At 40.8% G+C, this 19,695-nt stretch overlaps 1 protein-coding gene across 22 annotated transcripts in view; it reads left to right on the forward strand.

Moving 5' to 3' along the window:
• Dys (Dystrophin) overlaps nucleotides 1-19,695 on the forward strand; it is a 151,278-nt gene that overhangs the window by 125,103 nt on the left and 6,480 nt on the right. For 13 of the 22 annotated variants that reach the window (XM_036816757.3, XM_065866410.2, XM_065866412.2 and 10 more), the window contains one exon: nucleotides 626-676. The exons of 7 other annotated variants lie outside the window; for them this stretch is intronic. In XM_036816757.3, coding sequence (XP_036672652.3) covers nucleotides 626-676 — 51 coding nt within the window. Of the gene's footprint in view, nucleotides 1-625; nucleotides 677-15,718; nucleotides 16,572-19,695 lie in introns of those variants that run through there. 2 more of the 22 variants (XM_017080223.4, XM_017080222.4) reach the window with 2 other exon arrangements.

A 19,695-nucleotide genomic window follows, 5' to 3' on the forward strand; every position in this document is an offset into this window, starting at 1 on the left:
TATTTCGCCGTCTCTGTATCTCCATCTCCTTTATTAAATCCCTGGATGTGTCTCACTTTATCTTTGTCATCGTTCCGAGTGTTTTGGGTAGCCTTGTTACTCCAACGCCTCTTCCTTCCTTATGAGAGATACACATATATCTTTGCATCTCAACTGGATTTACATTGTCTCGCAGCATCTTTGAGTTTTGTATCTTTTGCCAGTTGTGTTGTTCTGTCGCATACTTGTTTTATGTTTATTTTGCGGGTACCCAACGTGGTTCCTTTATTCATTTTTACTCGGTGTCAGTGTCAGTTGGTTAATTAGAGCGCATATGACTCAAATCGCTGGCGCCATCTGCTTGGCCACTCGATTTTTCTCGCCTCTGTTAAACTTTCTAAACTCCATCAATATATCTTTAATTTATTTGCCCGAACCGCCTGCTGTGGCCCCGATACTTCGCCGATTTCCGTTCCTTAACCCCTGCCAAATATTTGTATTCCCCAACTCAGCGATGATGTCAGCTTAAAGTTGAAACATATAATACCCATTAATATTGTGTTTCTGTTCATTTGCAGTTTTTTAATCTAACACGCCTGTTTAATTGCCTGTCTAAGTGATCAAATTTCTTGTTTTATTTTTCCAGCCGCATTCTGTATCGGTTGTATCGGAAATTCTAATTTCCAACACGCTCAAAGTATGTTTTCTTTTCTTTTGTTTTCTCATATTTTCTCTGTCGTTTACATTCCTGTTTTTATTAACCCATGAGCACCGAACAACAACAAGTGTGGTGGTAAAGCCCTCGTCCCCCAAAAAAATCTCACCCCATAACAATAATATTCATTTGGCACAAGAGCAATTCCCATTTCCATTTGCATTCCGGTTACAAGTAGAACACCATCAATGTGACACATTTATCTAACATAACAGATAACTCTGGGTACTTTAAGGGTCTTAAGGGCTAGATCCATATCTCCCCAGTGATATGGTGCTTTTTATTGAAGCTGTTGACAAGCATTTATAATTATTGCGTCCGACCGCCAATAAAACTGCGGGAAACAGCTTGTGGGGATTTTGAACTCGATCTTTGAGAGGGGGTGACCCAGTTGGATTGCCCGACAGATGCGATAAGAAAGCTCCGTAAATTGTCTCTAACTCGTCTGCTTTCCGCCAGTAATAAGTCTCGATTGAAAACCCGAAATGTTAATTGTGACTCACTAGATTTTTTGATTTTTCCTCCTGGCCCCGGAGCAATGACCAATTAAGGAGTTGTTATACAGCTGTCAGCTGCATTAATTCGAGGCGAACACAATCGTTTTACATTATATCATTCGGGAAATCTAGTTCAACCTATTGACACTGACTGGATTCCGACAACCCCAAACCGATTCGACCTTGGGCCGTTTAATAACCGATTGGGGGACCCAGTTCCCACACAGAGATCGGCTTTCAGTAGGAATCGTACCTAAATACTTTACGGTCTGTAAATGGTTTCGGGTTCTGATGAGGCGGCGCTTTTCCGATTCCAAGACACGTCTCCCCTTTCGCGGGTTTCATTAAAATTTCTTGAATTCACTTATTCATTTATGTGAGTGCTTCACTTATTTGTGTACAGTATTTACCCGCAGCAGTCTGCGAATTTTGCGATTGCGATTGCGATTGCCCCTGTTGTTTGCCATGTGCTCGAAATTTTCGTCCATTTCACGTAGTAAACGCCATTTAAACGTCATATTTATAAATGCAAATGTGCATATGTACCGCCGTATGTAAAACTCTGTAAACAAACGCCAGCGACTGAGATCGGATACCCCCATCATGTGCTTCTGTTTTATTGCGTTCCATTCGGATCTGTTGTTCGGCGGCGAAGAAGGGGTACTGTTCTATATGGATCGGCTCATCTTCTTCGATGGACTTTGGTTACTTTTGGATTTTAAGTACATGCATGTGTGTACATGAAGAGCTTTCGAAAAAAAAGGAGTGCGACCAGAACAGAGAAGATCCAAATTTGTTACTTGAAACTTCTGCCAGCTGCATTATGAAATCATCGGGCAGACAAACACAAGGGGTTAAGTGAGGGTATTCATTGGGTTATTCGAAAAAAGGGGAGAGGGCATACTTTTCGCATGAATTTCGCCTTCAAAAAGTGTCAATAATATGTATTTCTGCGATGAGTAAGTAGAAGTCCTCAGAAGATATTATTGTGATATGGATAAATGATTTGCTTTATTGTTTACTTGGCTAGATAAAATATGTTTACTGTAAATCATATGTTATCCGTTACCCTAGTTACGTTCTAATAACCCTTTTGTTTTTTGTTGCTGTTATGAAGAGTTGTTATTTTTATAATCTTGATTTAATAGAACCTTTTTAGTTGACAGATATTTAAATTTCCTTTTATTTTAATCCCAAATTTGATTACCCTGAACGCAATGGCATCTTACAAATTTCGCAGTGCCTGATTTCCACTCCTGCCCAAATTTGGCCAAAAGTAATCTATCCACATAAGCTGCATTTCTGGCCGCAGCCTTATATGCAGAACGTCTTGCATTGTGGCCACAGATTTTGTGTTGTTCCCTGGGCTGCCGAGCATGTGTTCGCCATGCCCCCTTTCAAGTTACCCCGCCTCCGCCCGTTTAAGAGGCCCCCTTCGGTTCAGTTAAAAGCTGAAAATTGTTTATGCTAATTGCACTTAATTTATGCATGCGTAGAGTTCCTGATGAATGCGTGTGTATCTGCAAGATACTCGCACAACATGTTCCGCTTGTCTTGGTTTGTCTCCCTCGCTTGATATTTATTAGCACGCCAAAATCTGCGAGAGGAGTAAATATTTATTTGGCCACAATTAAGGCAGCCACGCCCCCGAAAACAAATGTGGGTAATGTGTGGAGCCATCCGGGGCACATTCCAAGTGCCAATTGCCACGCAAAAGTATATCTAAACCTGGGCAAATGCCAGGCGATTCATGGCTAAGTCCTGCCGCCATTTAGATGGTGTCTATTTCGGCCAATTAATATGCAGTTAATGGTGCTAACGGTGTGACGTGCTTATTTATAGGCCCGCAGATGCGACTGTAAATGGCAAACTGCAAACTGCGAGCTGCAAGCGGAAAATGGCAAATGCAACTCAATTCCACCAGCGCCAAATAAATGGCTGGCAGTCGCAGCTCAGACATCAGCCTGGCGCCATAGCACACATTTTGCATGTCAATTCGATGGGCGAAAGAAGAGCGGGGGGAACAGGGGTTCGGATAGGTTTGGGCCAAAAGTATCTGCCGGATTGCATAAGAAAGTCGGGCATTTTTGCCGTTGTCAGGGTGTGGAATAAAGTTCACTCGACTGTCCCAATGCATCTGCATCTGTCCTGGGAATGTAACTCACTGCGAGTAATATTTCATATGCATAAAGTGAGGCTAAGCGAAATGCAGATAGAAAATTGATAGAAAAACTAGAAGGGAACGACGAAAAAATTTAACAACAAATCTGAGCAGACCACTTTTTTGTTATTACATTTTTAAAATTTCTAAAATATATCATAATCACAATACTACATTTTTTCGATATATCAGCTAAACTGCATATGACATACGCTGATAAATTCCTCACTAGCTGAACTAAAAGCATCCATGTCTGCTGAATAATATATGTACATAAATATTTGCCCAAAAGTTGTGACAAATTCCGGAGAGAATGCATCTCGACAGTTGCAGGCATGCATCTCGAATGTTGTATCTCAATGAGCAAGTGGCATTTGCAGCCAGTTCTATCTGCCAGCCGAGTGCAGAAAAAGTATCTGGCAATTGGGGCAATTCAGGTAATCTGAATTGGCAGCCTCGCTCTGTTCACATTGTTCGTTCTCTCTGTAAAATATATACTTACCGATTGGGACAATTTCGTTTATTGGCTAAGACGGAGCGGGAGTTTTCCCCGATTCCTCACGTAGCCCCGGCTGCAGATATGTTTTTTAACCCATCCTCACGCACTTGTGGAAAAAAAACGATGGCAGCTGTCAATGGGGAGTCGATGTCAGTTGTGCTTCGATCAATTAAAAAATTGCTGGACTAATTGTGGCGTGTTTATCGAATGCTTTTGCTGCCATTGCTGCGCTGACACAATCACTTTAATTGAGCAATTATGCAGTTGCACTCAATTAAGTTCCATGCGCCTCTTTTCTGGGCGACAGCTCAATTAGGAATGAAGTTCGCTTCGCTGAAATGTTAGGATCCCAGCCAAAACCAAAGTCAATGCCTCCATTGGGTCTCATTTTATGCAAATCACCGGAGCAAACAGATTACCCAAAAGGCAATCTTACCCATTCTGACTGATTGAAGTCAAGTATTCATAATTCCCCGAATGCTCTAATGAGTTCGAATGTTTGTCCAAATGTTGACAACTCAATTGAGCAGAAAATGTACTCGGTAATCAGGCAAACTTCGGGGAAATTTAGTTAGTTAGCCAAGGTATGTGCCCTCGGACTTGAGTCATTAATCAACGTCAAAGTGCGGCCTGCATCAAAGTCTCTGCAAACCAAATCGAATCCGGCGTATTTAGTGAGCCGTGAAGCATTACCAAACTGTTATAAAATTGCCAGAAAAAAGAAAGTTAAAACGGAAAAGCTTTTCCAAGCGACAATCTCTCTAATGTAACTTTAATTTGGGAGGTCTTAAAAAAGGGAAAATTTTAACTTGAGCGAAATGTTTGGGTCACCACTTCAAAACATCCACTCAGCCACTGCTCGAAATTCAATGGAAACTAATTGTATCGATTTTTATTTGCATACCCCGAACTCAAACATGCATAGCAATATTTTTTGACCATTTTATTTATATTTGCACAGCAGCAGTATAAACATTTCTCTTTATGATTATTTTAATTGAATAAATACGCTGCAGTGTGTGACCAAATAGCCAGAACACCCAAAACACCCACAAACCGATCCATTCGGCCTGCCTCAAAAGCTGCGCCATTTCTCTCCCATTTATTTATTAAATAAACATTTTCCGATTACCTTTATGGATGCTGTTGCTGTTTGGCTTCTTTTTGGGTTGCCAGTGCGATTAGTCAGAGCTTTTATCTAAAATGGCCTGGTTTTGGGTAAACAAAAAATGTGGAAATCTAAAATAGAAGCTCTTGTTGTGGAGTCTAATTGGCCTAATCTTTGGGTTCAATCTAATCTACTCTAATCATTTGAATACTCTTAAGTAAACCGAAAATCCACACCTGGAAATAATTTGCATATAACAAAGTGTATTTTCGCATCTATCATATTGCCTGCGAGCAACAGAATCTGCAACATCTGTTGACCAGTTGAGTAATTGGGCTGGTTGATGGATAAGACCCGAAATCTGTTTTCTTTTCTCCCGTCCACCTTTTGTTTACTTATTTATGAAAAGGTATTTATTTAGCCATTGCTGGAAATTGTTTACATTTTTACTCTAACCGGAGGGGAGAGACTTTTGCCCCTTTTGTTTAGAGAACTTGAACCATGCACTTTGGGTAATTAGCAAGTTTATTTGACCCTGAGCGAAAGACCACCGAATTGCTCTAAAAATAGGCCACTGGAAGCCATTCGCTGTAGTACATACCATTCATTCATTCGCCCAGAAATGTAAAATCAATAATCATTTAAAATTCAAATGCGAGCAACGCATGAACCGGAAAATGGCGAGCAAGAAAACAGAAACCAAAACCGGCGAATGCAAATTGGGAAAACAGATAATGAAAAAATCCAGAAAGGCAGTAGGTTATGCCCTCCATGCTAATGAAATTAAAAATTGATGCTTTGGGGCCAGCGGGGCACACCATTTCGTTGGGTGTGTGTAAAGAAATCTAGGCGAAAATGGTATGCAAATGTCATTTAATAAATTGAAAAACGCTGGGGAAAAACGAGCAGAGGGTGGTGGCTGCTGCCTAAGCCTATTCATTCCTATGCCTGATTGATTTTGCGGCGTTGGCGGTTTAAGTGGGGGACTTTGAGACACTGAGACGACGCGATGGGGACCACAAGAAAGCCCAAACGCCGCCCGCCAACTCTTGACACGTCGTTTTTGATAGAGTTGCCAGCGGAGCCCGCGGATCTGGCCAATCTGGCGGATCAGGTCGGTCGGAGCAGCGGTGGCACTAGGAGCAGCTATCCACATTTTGCGGTCTGGCCCGGTTGCTCAATCTTCCTGGTCTCAACTGCCTAGGCCGACAAGCCGTTGACATCAATTAGCTATTAGAGATGGAGATCAGGGAGAAAAATTTCAAGATACTTTAATCGGAATTGAAAAAGTTTTAGATTACATGTAGATTTTCTGTTTATGTAGAATATTCCTTACCTAGAGAACATTTATATATACATTTTAAACCAAGAGATATAGTAAGCTTTAAATTCACCATACTCTAAAACAGAACTAAATGTAATACACGTAATGCGTTTTTAAGAGCAAACAGTTCTTGAAACAAGAACTTCAGCCCACCCTAAATGGTGCCTATTTCATTGAAACTTTTTTTTAGCTACTTAGTTGTGAGGACATATATATATGATATCTAGTGACACATACGAAAGATCCAAGTTATTGGTCTTCAAGCCTCTAGACATTAGAAAGACATTTTATGTCTGCAATTTCATTCTCTTAACTTTTTCCCACCGTGTATAAATCAGCTAGATAGTGAAAAAGCTATCAACATTCGTTAAGGCAAATTATTGCATTGCTGGATACTTTATTTTGAGGCGAAGATAGTTGCAGTCCCCTTTCGGAATCCATCCACTTATCACGTGGGCGTTCTTTTTCGCCGGCGCCATCTGGCGGCTGGCATTCTCCTTCTGTTAGCCAGCTGCCTTTTCCATCTACCATCTTCCCGCCGGCCATCGGTTCATTAGACGCCGCTCAATTTATTTCTCCTTTACACGCCAATTAATCAGATTATGTCAAAATGTGTCACTGGGTTAATGCAAATATATTACGATGGCCATCCAGTCATCCAGCCATCCAACCATCCAGTGGGCCATAGAGACCCCATAGACTCCATAGAGTCCCGTCTCCACTTTTCGCCCCGGGTCCCAATCGATTCCGATGTCTGGCTCTTGGGAGAGGCTTTAAAGCGTTGCGTCTGCCATTCGCATTTGGTTGTTTGGAAAGCGCTTAGATCCACTTAATTAGTGCGACTGCAGCCAACAAAAAGCGGGGGAAAATCACATTTAAGCTGATTTAGTGGGGGGTAGAAAGGCGGAGTGGGAAAATAAATCGGGAAATTGGAAATGAATTTGTGTACTCCAATTGAGATCGAATTGAAACACGATTTCATTCACGCTTGCATCGATAATGATTTAATTTTCCAACAAAGCGATGTTAGTTTAAATCAGTACTATCAATGTGCCATACCACCATTCTTTTTATAACTTAAATTCAAATATAAAACTCACCTCAGACAAAAACCTCATCATTTTCAGCTTTGTCTAAAATACTTCACTCCGAAACAAAGCAATCTGACATCAGTTACCTTGGCGACTGACAACAATTTCAACAGAAAATCGCTCTGGGAACAATGTAACATCGCAACAACTCCATCAGATCCCCGGTGCAAACCTTTTTCCCCACTCCAAATTCCCCCGGCGGAACTTGTTCATTTGGCATTCAGCAGAAAAGTCATTAAGTGACACACCCGCCTACAGAAAATTCCCCCAAAATAGATTCCAGCATATTTATCATTATTTTTTCTGCTTCACTTTTTGTCTCCGAATAAAGAGAGAACAATCATGTAAAGCTGGGCTTGGTGCGGTGCAAAAAACCCAAAAACCGAAAAAAAAACAAGATATGGGGAGGGCATCTGTCGGTGCTTAATCACGCATATCACCCAACTTTCCGAGCTCTGTGATCCAACTTGTTTGTATTTTGGTTTCAATTTTTTTCGCATTTTTTAATGCTTTTTTGTTTTTGGGGCGTGTTTTGTCTCGGCTCATTGAAGGCGGCGCACGGAAGTTGGCACCGCAACGGAAATTGAGCCATCAAAAATAATGTATAACCAAATATACTTGATAAATATATGCATGTGCCTGGGTTACAAATTCAGGTGCTCGACTTTCGCTTTTGGGGCTGAGTATTACCTCCTTTCTCTCCCACTCTGAAGCTCTCAAGGAAGAGTTGTAGAAATACTTTACAACTCATTAAAAATTATTATTGTTTCTGCATAAAGATGATGGCCAAGATGAGCGAATCCCGAGGGTTTCCTGTTTTTAGACCCTCGCTTAGGTGTCAATCGCGATCCCTTTTTCCACTGCTCTTAAAGTTATTACAAAACCCAGAAATTGGGTACAATTTTGCGGCAACATTTTAATGAAATTTGTTGGTAAGTGAGATACAGGAGGTGAGAAGATGGCAAAGGTTAAAACTCGTTTTATTCCTATTACAGTTAAAAAGTTTGTACTTAAGGCTGCTTAGTTCCCACGAATTTTCCGGGTAAAAGGTTTTGCAAAGTTTTTCCAAAAAGGCGTTAAAGGTTCCGAAATGAGCAGCAGGGTCTTTGGGTGCTTCTCAGAATGTTTAATTCAATTTGTTGAACTAATATTTACCCCCGGAGTGAGGGGGAAAGTTGATTACAAACAGCTGGTGGCCAAAAGATTGGAATGCGGGAAGTGAAGTGATGGCGATATCAGGTCTTCGATTGGCTTAATCGCTGGATGGATTAATATCAGAGCGGAAGTCGGTTGATTCCATAAATTTACCAGATTCATTCAAAACTGGTAAAACCATGTTTACCTTATCGAAGAACACTTTCTTCTCGATTTACGCAATCATTGGAGACTGTGTTCATGTTTTATTCAAGTTTTAAAATCCTGAACGCTGGTTGGGTTAATATCAGCGGAAGTTGGTTAATTCCATAATTTATGAGATTAATATAGGAAATGTTAAACCATGTTTTAAGTTAAGCTGGTTTATCGGACCACATTTTCTTCTTGAATTCTTTCTGTTCATATTTTTAAAAGTTTTTAATTAATGTTCTCTGATATTTCTTTGATAATCTCTTTTGTCTTGACTTACTCGTTTTCATAAAACTTAAAGATAACTACTTCCGTGATGTGGAATGCCTATTCTATATTTAAAATACATTTTGAGTATATTTCTCTGATTTGAGCTTTAATCAAAGTTTGTTATTTGCTTTATGCCTATTAAATTGGACAATTGGTTCATGCTGAGAGCATAATAGGGAAACTCCATAATATTTCAAATGAAAACAATGGCGAACTTCCGACACAGGATTTTATCACACTGCTCCAATCGATGGAATGTGTTTATGTCCTTATCCGTAGCATAACTCACTCCACCATTACTCCATGTTTGTTCAACAATTTCGCTAAACGTTTTACAGGCCCAAAAGGAGGTAAAAGCGCCATTTTCTACTGAGTGCCGAGCAGCCAATTCAATGCACTTTATTAATGGCATCCATGACTTGGCCCGACTTTCCCTTCGGGGATTCCCCCAGCTCCATACTCCTCTCTCCGCCCTCCAAAAGGGCGACAATAAACCTCACAAAAAGCCGGGCATATCCTGCAGTGTGATACCCTACTCTTGCCCCTTCTTTTTTCCCTCTTGTCTGCTGCAGTTGCACTTAATTTTATCTATTATCCTCCATTTTTGTCATTGTCTAAGGAAAATGAAGATTCAAAGCCATAAACGGGCGGACATGAGAGTGTGTTGGTATGTGTGTGTTAGCCATCAATGGCAAGGCAAAAGTTGCCTGCATGCTTTTGCTTTTGGCTTTGAGTCTTTGGGCCATTGTTGTTGGCCGGGATAGGATCTCTATATCCTGGCAGCAGGTGTGCCAGTGCCTGTGAAAATTCTACTTCAGGTAGCTGCTGCTGGCAGCTCGGTTGGAAAATGTGATAAAATGATTATAAAATAATTTTCACAAACAATGGCCGGCACATGCACGTTTTTCCAGGATACGTGCAAAATTGTCCACACTTCTTACCACCACCCACATCCGCAGGATGGTCAACTCTTCTAATTGAATAGATTATACGGGGTGGTGGGGTCTCCTTAATGGCTGGCAACCTCAAAGTTTGAACTAATTTAATTCCGTTTCTGCTCCTGGAGAGCTGTCATAAGCGAGAATCTCTCATAACATTTTACTAGTCCCATAAATATTCGCATATTATGTGATCCAACCCACCCACTGCATTTATTATTAATCCAAATGCGTGGCCATAAAATGCTGTGGAAATTACTTTTCCCGCTGTCTGTGGCCGTAAAAGGGAAAACCTTAAAGTGGAACAACTGCTTGAAAAGCCAGTCGATTAATTGTGGAAAACTCCACCCACTGAAACATTTAAATCTGGCCAATAAACATGTCTTAAAGCTCTCCTGACGGGCACAGTTTGAACCAGTTTAGCTGGCTGCCCCGCCACAGATGCAGATACTCAGATACTGGGATACTCAGATACTCAGATACAGAGCCCCAATTTGTGTGCGAATGCGTAGAGCAACCAATTTGAGGCAAATTGCCATAACGAAGCTATGTTGCTTCAAAAGCCGCCTCAATAGGTGAATAGAACGGAGGGTTTTCCCACTTTTCCGGTAGAAGAGGGCGGTGGAAGAGCAATAGCAGCTGATGCAATTCACATTTGCAACTTTATTTATCGCCACGAAAACATCTTGTAAATTTTCCACGTTATTTTCGCCTGCGGCGAAACGTTCGTTCTGTGCGGAAAACTCAACAATTGAATCCAAGGCGTTTTCTCCTCAATCCAACCACCCACCCACCTCTAACCGGCAAAAGCCAAGTCGAAATTGATATGAAAATTCGTTTTAAACCAGAGAGAGCCTTCAGTGCCACGCCCAACGCCCAATGCCCCGGGGCAGGACTCTTTTCTATCCCGATCCTGCCTTCTTGTTTTGATCATTTGCCTGTGATAAATTGTTCCATGTCGCTTGGCACTCTTGACTTTTATTGCTGGCCATGGGCAAGTCCCCAGTCTGGCCATCAAAAAGTCTTTGGCCGCGTGCCTTTTTTTCGCTGAGCCTTAGTTGCATTTGAAACTGGGTAACTTGGCCCAAATGCACTGCCACGTTGGCTTTGTCAGTCGGTTTCGGTTTATTTGCCGCGCGACAAGTTTGTTTGTGTTTTTGTCGGCCAGGCAAATACAAATTTGATATCATTTTTCAACGCCAATTGCAGGCAGCCTCTTATATAGAATGGAAATGTTCTCGCATATGTTTGGGCCCAGAAATGCACTGACATTTGGGGGCGTGGCCCCGGCGGAGTGACTTTTGTGGTTTCAATTTTGCCGAATGACGCATGAAATTTTCGCTCCTTTTCTGCGCCTTTTTGTGACTTTTTTACTATTCCACAGAGTTTTTGAGGCTGAAAAAAAATTGGCAAAAAATATTAAACTGAAATTCCATGTTCTTTATTGATTGGATTTGATTTGGGTTAAGCAAGTGAAAGGAATTTGATTTTTATTGCATTTTAAGCTGCTTACTTGGGTTGGCAAGTTGCATTTGCTTGGTACTATTCTTTATTTTTTTCAATATTGCAAATATTACATTTACTAAAAAGGAAAAAAATTCTGAAAATATCAGTAATGTCACTATATGCTTATGTTCCATTAAAGTAAAATTTGATTTGTTTGATTTAATTCTTTACTTTATCTTTATTAAAGGTAATAAATTTATTAAAAAAAGCATAGGCTTCAATGTATTGTTTTTTTTTTTATTAATCAAACAAAACCTTTTATAGCTTTTATCTTGTTCAAATATCAGTGATATCACTTTATGCTATCACCCCATTAAAGACATTAACGTTACGCCCACACGTTCTCCCCTTTTGTTCATCATTTGTATGGATTTGACAATTGAAAACAAAAGTTACAACTGGAAAATTATTCATGGTCGGCCACTCAGAACTCAGAACTAGATGGGGAATTCCGTCTCCATCCCTGTGAAAATGCATAAACCAAACAGAGCGAGACCGGCTAAACAAAAGCCCAGAACCGAGGGCCGCATAATGCACTTTTCCTTTTTTTTTTAAGGTTTTTCTTTTATTTTTTAACTTTTTGTGTGTGTCTCGTTTTTGCCTCTTTTCCTGCTCTTTTTCCAGCTGAAATTTCCGGTTGGGCTTTTGTGAAATCCGCCAGAGACGCGGCTTTGCATGATTCGGATTCGGATTGGGATTCTTATTTGTTATTTGTTGTTTCCCGAGTTGAATGACTCTGGCTCGGCCTGCTCAAAAATTCCGGGCACTCAGGGTTTGAATTCCGCTGGTGCGTTGGTTCAATCAAATTGCAATTATCGTAAGCACGTGGTTGGGTCCTCGGATTCGTGGGTGCGGGGTGATCTACGATTCGTGACGCTTTTGATTTATGTTGAGCCGTTTTCACAGCGATATTCCATGACTCAGCACAGGAGTTCTGGTTTTCTTCCATATCTTTTGGGTTCACAGAGCATGCAATGATACGATTTTGTGACCGCAGGGCTTTCTATTTCTTTATATCTCTCGGATACAGATACAGAAGAGCTCAGCTCAGCTGGGCCTGGGCAACTTAATTAGTTTGGTTGTTGATAAACAAAAGCAGGTAAACGGATTATTTTTTCGGCGCCTTTCAAGACTCCCTACAGTTTCTCACTTTGGTGATTTATTAGCGTTTGTATTTCGGTTTTTTGGCCAGTAAAATAGTTGGCTGCCCCGCGTGTGCTGAGCATTGTGGATTAGTTTGGCCAAAAAACTGAAAGTGAAAATACACACTTTTGATTTGCTCACCTGATAACATTCAAATTCGATTCGCTTTTTGGTTTGTGTTGCGAATGATTAAGCAGTTGATTCGTCGCCTAATATCTGTATCTATTTGATTACTGCCTTGTTTTCATTTCTGGCTTAAATGGCTAGGGAAATATCTTCAATCTGTTGCATTTCAATTATGGGAAAATTGTTTCTTTAGCATCCATTTGGCTGCCAAACCGAAAATATTTGCATTTCCAATGGCAATAACAAATGCATTCTGCACACATCAGCGTCACATTCTATCAATTCATATTCCTATAGATACGAGGGGGAGATTTCGTATGCAAGTCAACGCAAAATGTTATCTCTCTGGACGCAGGGAGAAAAAAGTGAAAATTATAATGAAATGCATTGGCATTTCCCTCACGTACCCGCAAAGTACATCAATCAAATTGAAATGCAACCATCATGCCGGCGTTGCTTTTCAATATTTCGTAATGCATTTAACCATGTTAATAACAAAAAGTAATGCAATAAATATGGCATTTTTGCTCCTTTTCGCTCGTGCTGTAAACAATTTCTGCATTTTACATGCGGCCATATATTCCAATTAGGGTTCGGCTGACTTTAGAGATGGGTGCGTGAAAAATACGCACGATTCACGATACTTAAACCAAAAATAATATTTACCCTGAACTGTAAAAAATTGAAGACAACTGGGATTTTTTATTTAAATTGTCAGCTTTATTTATTAAAATCGTCGTATTTGAAAAAATGGTTCATATGTAAATATTTAATATATACAACCAATATAGGATGAATTTTTTTTGACTGTTTGTTCATGCTTTTTAATATATGCACGACTATGATCTTTAATAAGCTCTGACCATATATGGTTTATGATAAACAATATAACATTTTTTTAATTCTTTATTGTTGTTAAATAAACGGATTAAACCACGTGACACGAAAAAAATCACGTTCCCATCTTTAATTTCGAGGGGGTTTTGGAAGGAGGGTAAAAACTCCCAACAGAATTTCGTGAAAAAATAAAATTTATGCAAAGCCAAAGAGAGACGGATGCATCGAAAAAAGAGACGGCGGATGGGGAGTGGAATGTTGCTTTAACTAATTAGACACTTGTCATTCGTCGTAATGTTGTAATAAATACCGTTACAATGTCATTACCGGCATTACTCGTTGGCATTTCTTTTGCACCACCTCTGCCCGTCTCTTTCTCTTCCCCCTAATCCCGTCTCTTTCGCACTATCGTTCCCTCTCTTTCCACGCCTTTGGCCGCACTCACTCATCAAGGCGGTGAAGTCTTTGTCAATGGCTTGTTAGTTTACTTGTCTCCACTTCTGGCCGCCCCTCCTCCTTTTCGACTTTATTTAAAACTTTGTTTTGCTTTACAGCTTAGAATTTTTAATGAGCTTTCGTCTACCCCATACTCTTTATAGCCCCTTTTACCCAGTAGTTTATTGTTGGTTTTCCGCTTTTCGTTCGGTCATTTCTTTCATTCTTGAATGTCATCTATTTTTGAAGCTTGTTCTTTGCGCACTTTTTCTGTTGTTTTTTTTTTTCTTTCGGGTTTAAGCGGGGTCATTGCTTAGTTATAGTCACTTGAGACTACAGAGTCAAGCCGTATTTAATCTTCTATTGAAACCAGAAACCGGAACCCTCGGGGGTTCAACTTTTAAAAAGTCTCAGGCGAGCCTAACTTATTGCATAGAAAGTGCGTTGGGTATGTTGGAGAAAAATTTGACTAAAAGAATTTAAGATTAAACATAAATAATAAATTTATATTGTGCAATGTTTTTTAAAAGTTAGGTTCTGATTTGTTATTTTCGAGTTCCAGTCATTCCTCCTAAAAATCCCGAGAATTCCCCATCTTTAACCATATTTTGTCACCTCTTTGTGGCCATGCAGCATTTACGAGTTCCCCTAGATTCCTCTTAAATTTATGATCGTTCTACTAACCTATCCCACTTTTTTCTTATTGGTTTTTCCCAACACCCCTCTTTTCTGCCCACCCTATTTCCTTTTTTTTACCATTCCACTTATCGCACCTCGGCAATGTCAGGGGTTCGAGAACACAACAAAACACAGAACCCAGAACCTAGAACCCAGAGACAAGACAATAAATATCTTAACTGAAACATTGGAGTTGGCTTATCGGCGAGTAAATATTGCCCAACATAATTTACACACACCAAAGAGAGAGAGGGAGATAGGGATAGATATAGGCCCAGTCGCTACAACAACAATTGTGTAAACAGAATGCAGTCAACCTTTTTGCTTGGCAAACAACTCCAAGATGTCTGGATAATTAACGCTAGTCAAAAGTTGGGTGATTTTGTGGGGGGAAGAAGCGAAGAGGGCGTCGAGCTGGGAATTTTCGGCGTAATTGAGTGGCTTATTGACTTGGGGCATATTTGTAATAAGAATTACGCACACATATTTGTAAACGCCTTTGTCATATTTGCCCAGAAATAAAGAGAGAGAAAACGTAATAATAAACGCAGAATCCTGTCGAACCGGTTTATATAAATAGATAAGCGCATAAAGACCACGTTCATTACGCAAGAATGTGCCCTAAAACGATGCAACCAAGTGCCTAAGTTTTTTGTTCGCGAAGAAGAGGAGCAGCAGCAGCGAAAACCTGAAATCTGCATAGACCAAGATTAATTAACTCGCCCGCGAGACGAGCAGCAACATCAGCTGAAAGGAGCAGCAGCAATATCAACAGAAATATCAGGAGCCACAGCAACATCAGCAGCAGGAATTGGAAAAGCGACAGCAGCAAATTCTTCAGCAGCAGCAGCAACATCATCTACAACAGCAACAATTGCCTGAAAAAGGGCTGCAGCAGCAACATCGTCAGTAATAACAGGAGCAACATACCTATATGTAGCAGCAACATCTTCTAAAAATACAGCAGCAACATCACTAATAACAGTAGCCGCAGCAGCAACTTTAACCGAGACTGAAGCAGCAACAATTGCTAGTAAAACTGCATCTACTGAAGAATTCGCGCAACAGTAATATCAGCAACTGAAACAAACTCTTGCAGAAGGGTGAATCCCCTCCAGGATGCGATTTTTTGCCAGCAGTGGCCAGGCTGCAACATCGCCGGCGATGGCCCACAGTTCCAGTGATGAGGCAGGTGAAATCATTGAAAATTCCCACACCAGAAGCACGGGACGCTCTGTACTCCATCACAGCAATGGGGGAAAGTCAAGGTCGCTGGAGCGATATTCCGGGGCACCCAAGATCCATCAGCAGGCGGTGGAGATGCTGCCCCCCTATGCCACGCCCACGTGCAGCACTCGTCGCCGCCTCCTCGCCCCCTTTCGCTCCCTGAAGCGTCGCAGTCGGAGCAGCAGCAGCAGCAATGAATCGCACCACTTTGCCAGCCATCTGAGCAATCTGGTGGTGGTAAATGTAGGGGCGTCGGCCGCCGGTGGGGGCGTGGCCAAGGCCAAGGCCAGCTCGCAAAGTGGCGACAGTGGCACTGGCGGTACTGAACTGGAGCACGAAATGGAGCAGGATGACGAGGATGATGACGAGGAGGAGGAGGAGGACGACGGAGAGGGCGAGGAGCTGGACGAGCTGAGCCTCAGTTACTCACAGTTGAGCAGCAGTGGTTGCGATGAGGCCGAAGCCCCGCCAGAAGATGTACCAGATGATCGCACAGTGGCGGCCACTGTTGCTGTTGTCGCGCAGCGGAGACACAACATCCTGTCGCTGTACTCGTCCTCATCGGAGGAGCAGCTCCACTGCCGCCTGGGTGACATCACACTGGTGGACGACACCTACTCCAACTACGATCCGCAGAACGAGGCCGAACGCATGTTCCTCCAGGTTGTCGGAATTTTGCGCGATGAGAATGAGGTTTGTGTATTGGCTTACAGTCGATGGCCGAAATATTGGTCATGCTTAGTCCGAAAATGTTATTCCTTATTTTTATGCTTCCCAAGTAAAAATATTTTATAATGTTTTTATTTATTCTTCTTTTCCCATTTACAATTAAAATAGATACATTTATAAATATTATAAATAAATATATAAATACTATAAAATGAAGAAAAATTGAAGGTTTATTGACCACTCAAAGTTTTTAGTTAAATCAAATGAAGACAACTCATGTTTTTATCTCATTTTGTATCTGATGGAATGAAGAAAAAACATTCATTTTAATGTATAATTTTAATTAAAAGAATCCTTGCTGGCTCTCTGTTTATCCATCTCGCTGTTTCCATCATTTCCTTTGAAATCATGATTAATTCCCACCCACCGCCATAAAGGATTCGTTTTCCTTGATGGTCGTGATTTATTTAAGTAGACGTGTCCTTGCTTAAAAAAGGAAATGGCAAACTGCTAACCGAGTTTTCTTTTCTCTCCATTTTTCCCCGTTCCTATCCAATTCCCCGCTTTCTTTGAACGAACTTTTTCAGTTCAGTCTCACTTGCAATTTCAATTAATTAATGCAAGCAAGGATTTCCGCTTTAAGCTTCACTGAGCAATGGGAAAATAGAGGGGGTGAATAAAAAAGGAATGAGCAACAGTTTGATAAAATGATTGATTTAACTGCAAAATCATTCTATTCTTACCCTACCCCTGCTTAAATAGCAATTCTCTTTGCGATTTCAGCCCCTCGGAATGTCAATTAAAGGTAGAAATGTCAGCCTTAGCTTTGGCATATACACATACCACCGTTTTCCTGTGGCAAATACAAAGCATTTTTAATAAGCTCAGGGTTTTTATACTGGAAAAAATATTAGAGACGTTCAAGTTCTTTATATGCATATGAAACTTACTTACTTCATTGATATATTTAAAAAATAGAATGCAGCCTACAGAAGCTTACAATTTTATGAAGTAACACAAATAATTAAATATTTTTTTAATACAATGCATTGAAACATACATGTTAACAGATATGCTAATGGTTGTCAAGACTAGTGTGATCGGGCCTTAAAGTTAAAAAAGAAGGATATTAAATAATGCAAACATTTCTAGAATTTAAAAATATAAATACAAATAAGAACAGTAAATTATTTATTAGACAAAGGTATTTTTTTCTTTGCTATGAAAAGTATTTTTCCTGATTTAACAAATTAAATTATTAAGTGGTTATAATTTTTTCCCGTGTGCTGCTCCGTGTGATGCCATAGAAAATATGGCGACAGCATTTGCTTTTTATATTTAACCAAGTTCCCTGCTCGACAGCCGCAGGTGGAGCCGAGCCAAGGAATTGTTATGGAGTCAAGCGGATGGTATTAAATTACACAGAGTTGCACTTTTTAAGTACACGCCATGGACAAACGCCCCCAACTATGGGCACCCAACCACCCATTTTCCGCCTCCTTGTTGACTTTGCAAGGATTCTTTGTGGCAATGCATGGAGCCCGGACTTTTCCTCATCGCTGGCTGATTAAACTTCTCCTTTGCCGTCGACTTCGACGTTTTCCCAAGGAGGCAGCTTTAAAAGTGCATTGCCCTCTTATCAGTGAGCCAACCCCAACCACCGATGCCCTTTTCACATAATGACTTCGATGGCAAACAGCTTTCTTGTCTCTTTGTTGCCGTGGCGGCCACTTTGTTGGCTTGTTGCCACTAATTAATGGAGGTGCCTTTGCACTATTGCACAGCAATGAGGGGGTGTCATGGGGGAGGGATGCATATTTATTGCAAACAACAAATTATTGATTGACGGCGACAAGTTGGCCACAGCCTTTGGGCGCCTTTGTTGGCCGCGTTTCCCGCTCCGCTAATTAAAAAATAAATAGGGCCCAGCTCAAAGCAGCCACACACAAAGGTTTTCAACTGGAGTTGCTCGCAGTGCAGCAGGAAATAATTTGTGTGCTTAATTAGCAGTGGAGGTGAACCAAAAAACGAGAAATAAAAACAGTTTCCTTTGAGGTATGTGGAAAAAAGATAATGAGCAGAGGCAAAACCTCAGAGGAAGTTTTCAATAATTAAATAATAATATTCATAATGGTTAATAACCATATTTGATGATGCACAATACTACGAGGGGATTTTAAATAAAACTTTTTTCCTTCAGTTATGTGAGATAAAAACAGTGATCACAGGCAATCCACTGAAGAATACATTAAAAAATTACAAGAAAATATTTTTATTTAAATACAAATATTTCGACGCACATTAAACACCTTCGACACCTTTATCGTATTTTCCAATAACCACAACCCAAGAAATGTAATCATTTTACGAGTTTTCCTTCTTTCAACTCAACTTTACTTACACCAAAAAGCCCCAAAAATAGAAGATTATTTATTTAGTTTTTAAAGACAAATCAACAATTGCCCCTGGGAAATGCCACAAACAAAAGCTGCACTAGAAAAACACATACAGTAAGCCCAGCCAAACACATGGACAGCTGGATGTACAAGTGCATTATGGGGCATAAACTGGCCCCGGGAGCCACAAAGAGTTAAAGGCTGGAAAAGCTAAGGCAAAAGTTCCAAATCAAAAACACAAACTCGAAGAAAACTAAATTAAAAAACTACACAGAAGCCGGAATGAAGGCGGAGCCGAAAAGAGAAAGAGCCGAGGGATCCTGGGAAAACTAAATGAAATAATAAAGAAAAGGAGTGGGTGGCCGGGATGGATTGGGTGGATCCAGGACTCTTTATTCCTGGCTCCTTGCGGGCTGCAGAAACTTTTGCTTTGCCAAGGTAAATGCATTTTGCTTGTTGCATGCAAAGCGGCAGGCAATGAAAGTTTCTGTTGCCGGGTTATGGAAATGGAAAATGCGGGGATGTGGGAAATGGAAAATGGGTACTGGGAAATGGGCAACGGGGTGTCAAGGTAAAAATTGAAAAGCGAAAATTTTCCCGGGGGAAAGGGCGTAGTGAAAATGTGCCAAATGAAACGTGCGCAGATGCTGCTCCTTTTTCCTCCTGTTGCTCCTTTTTGCAGCGCTCCTGCCTTTTCCAGTTTCGAGTTACAAAAGCGCCAAATTGGCGCAGCGAAAAGTGCAGAAAGTGAG

This window comes from Drosophila suzukii, chromosome 3, assembly GCF_043229965.1.
Source record: "Drosophila suzukii chromosome 3, CBGP_Dsuzu_IsoJpt1.0, whole genome shotgun sequence".
In the NCBI taxonomy this organism is placed as follows: Eukaryota; Metazoa; Arthropoda; class Insecta; order Diptera; family Drosophilidae; genus Drosophila; species Drosophila suzukii.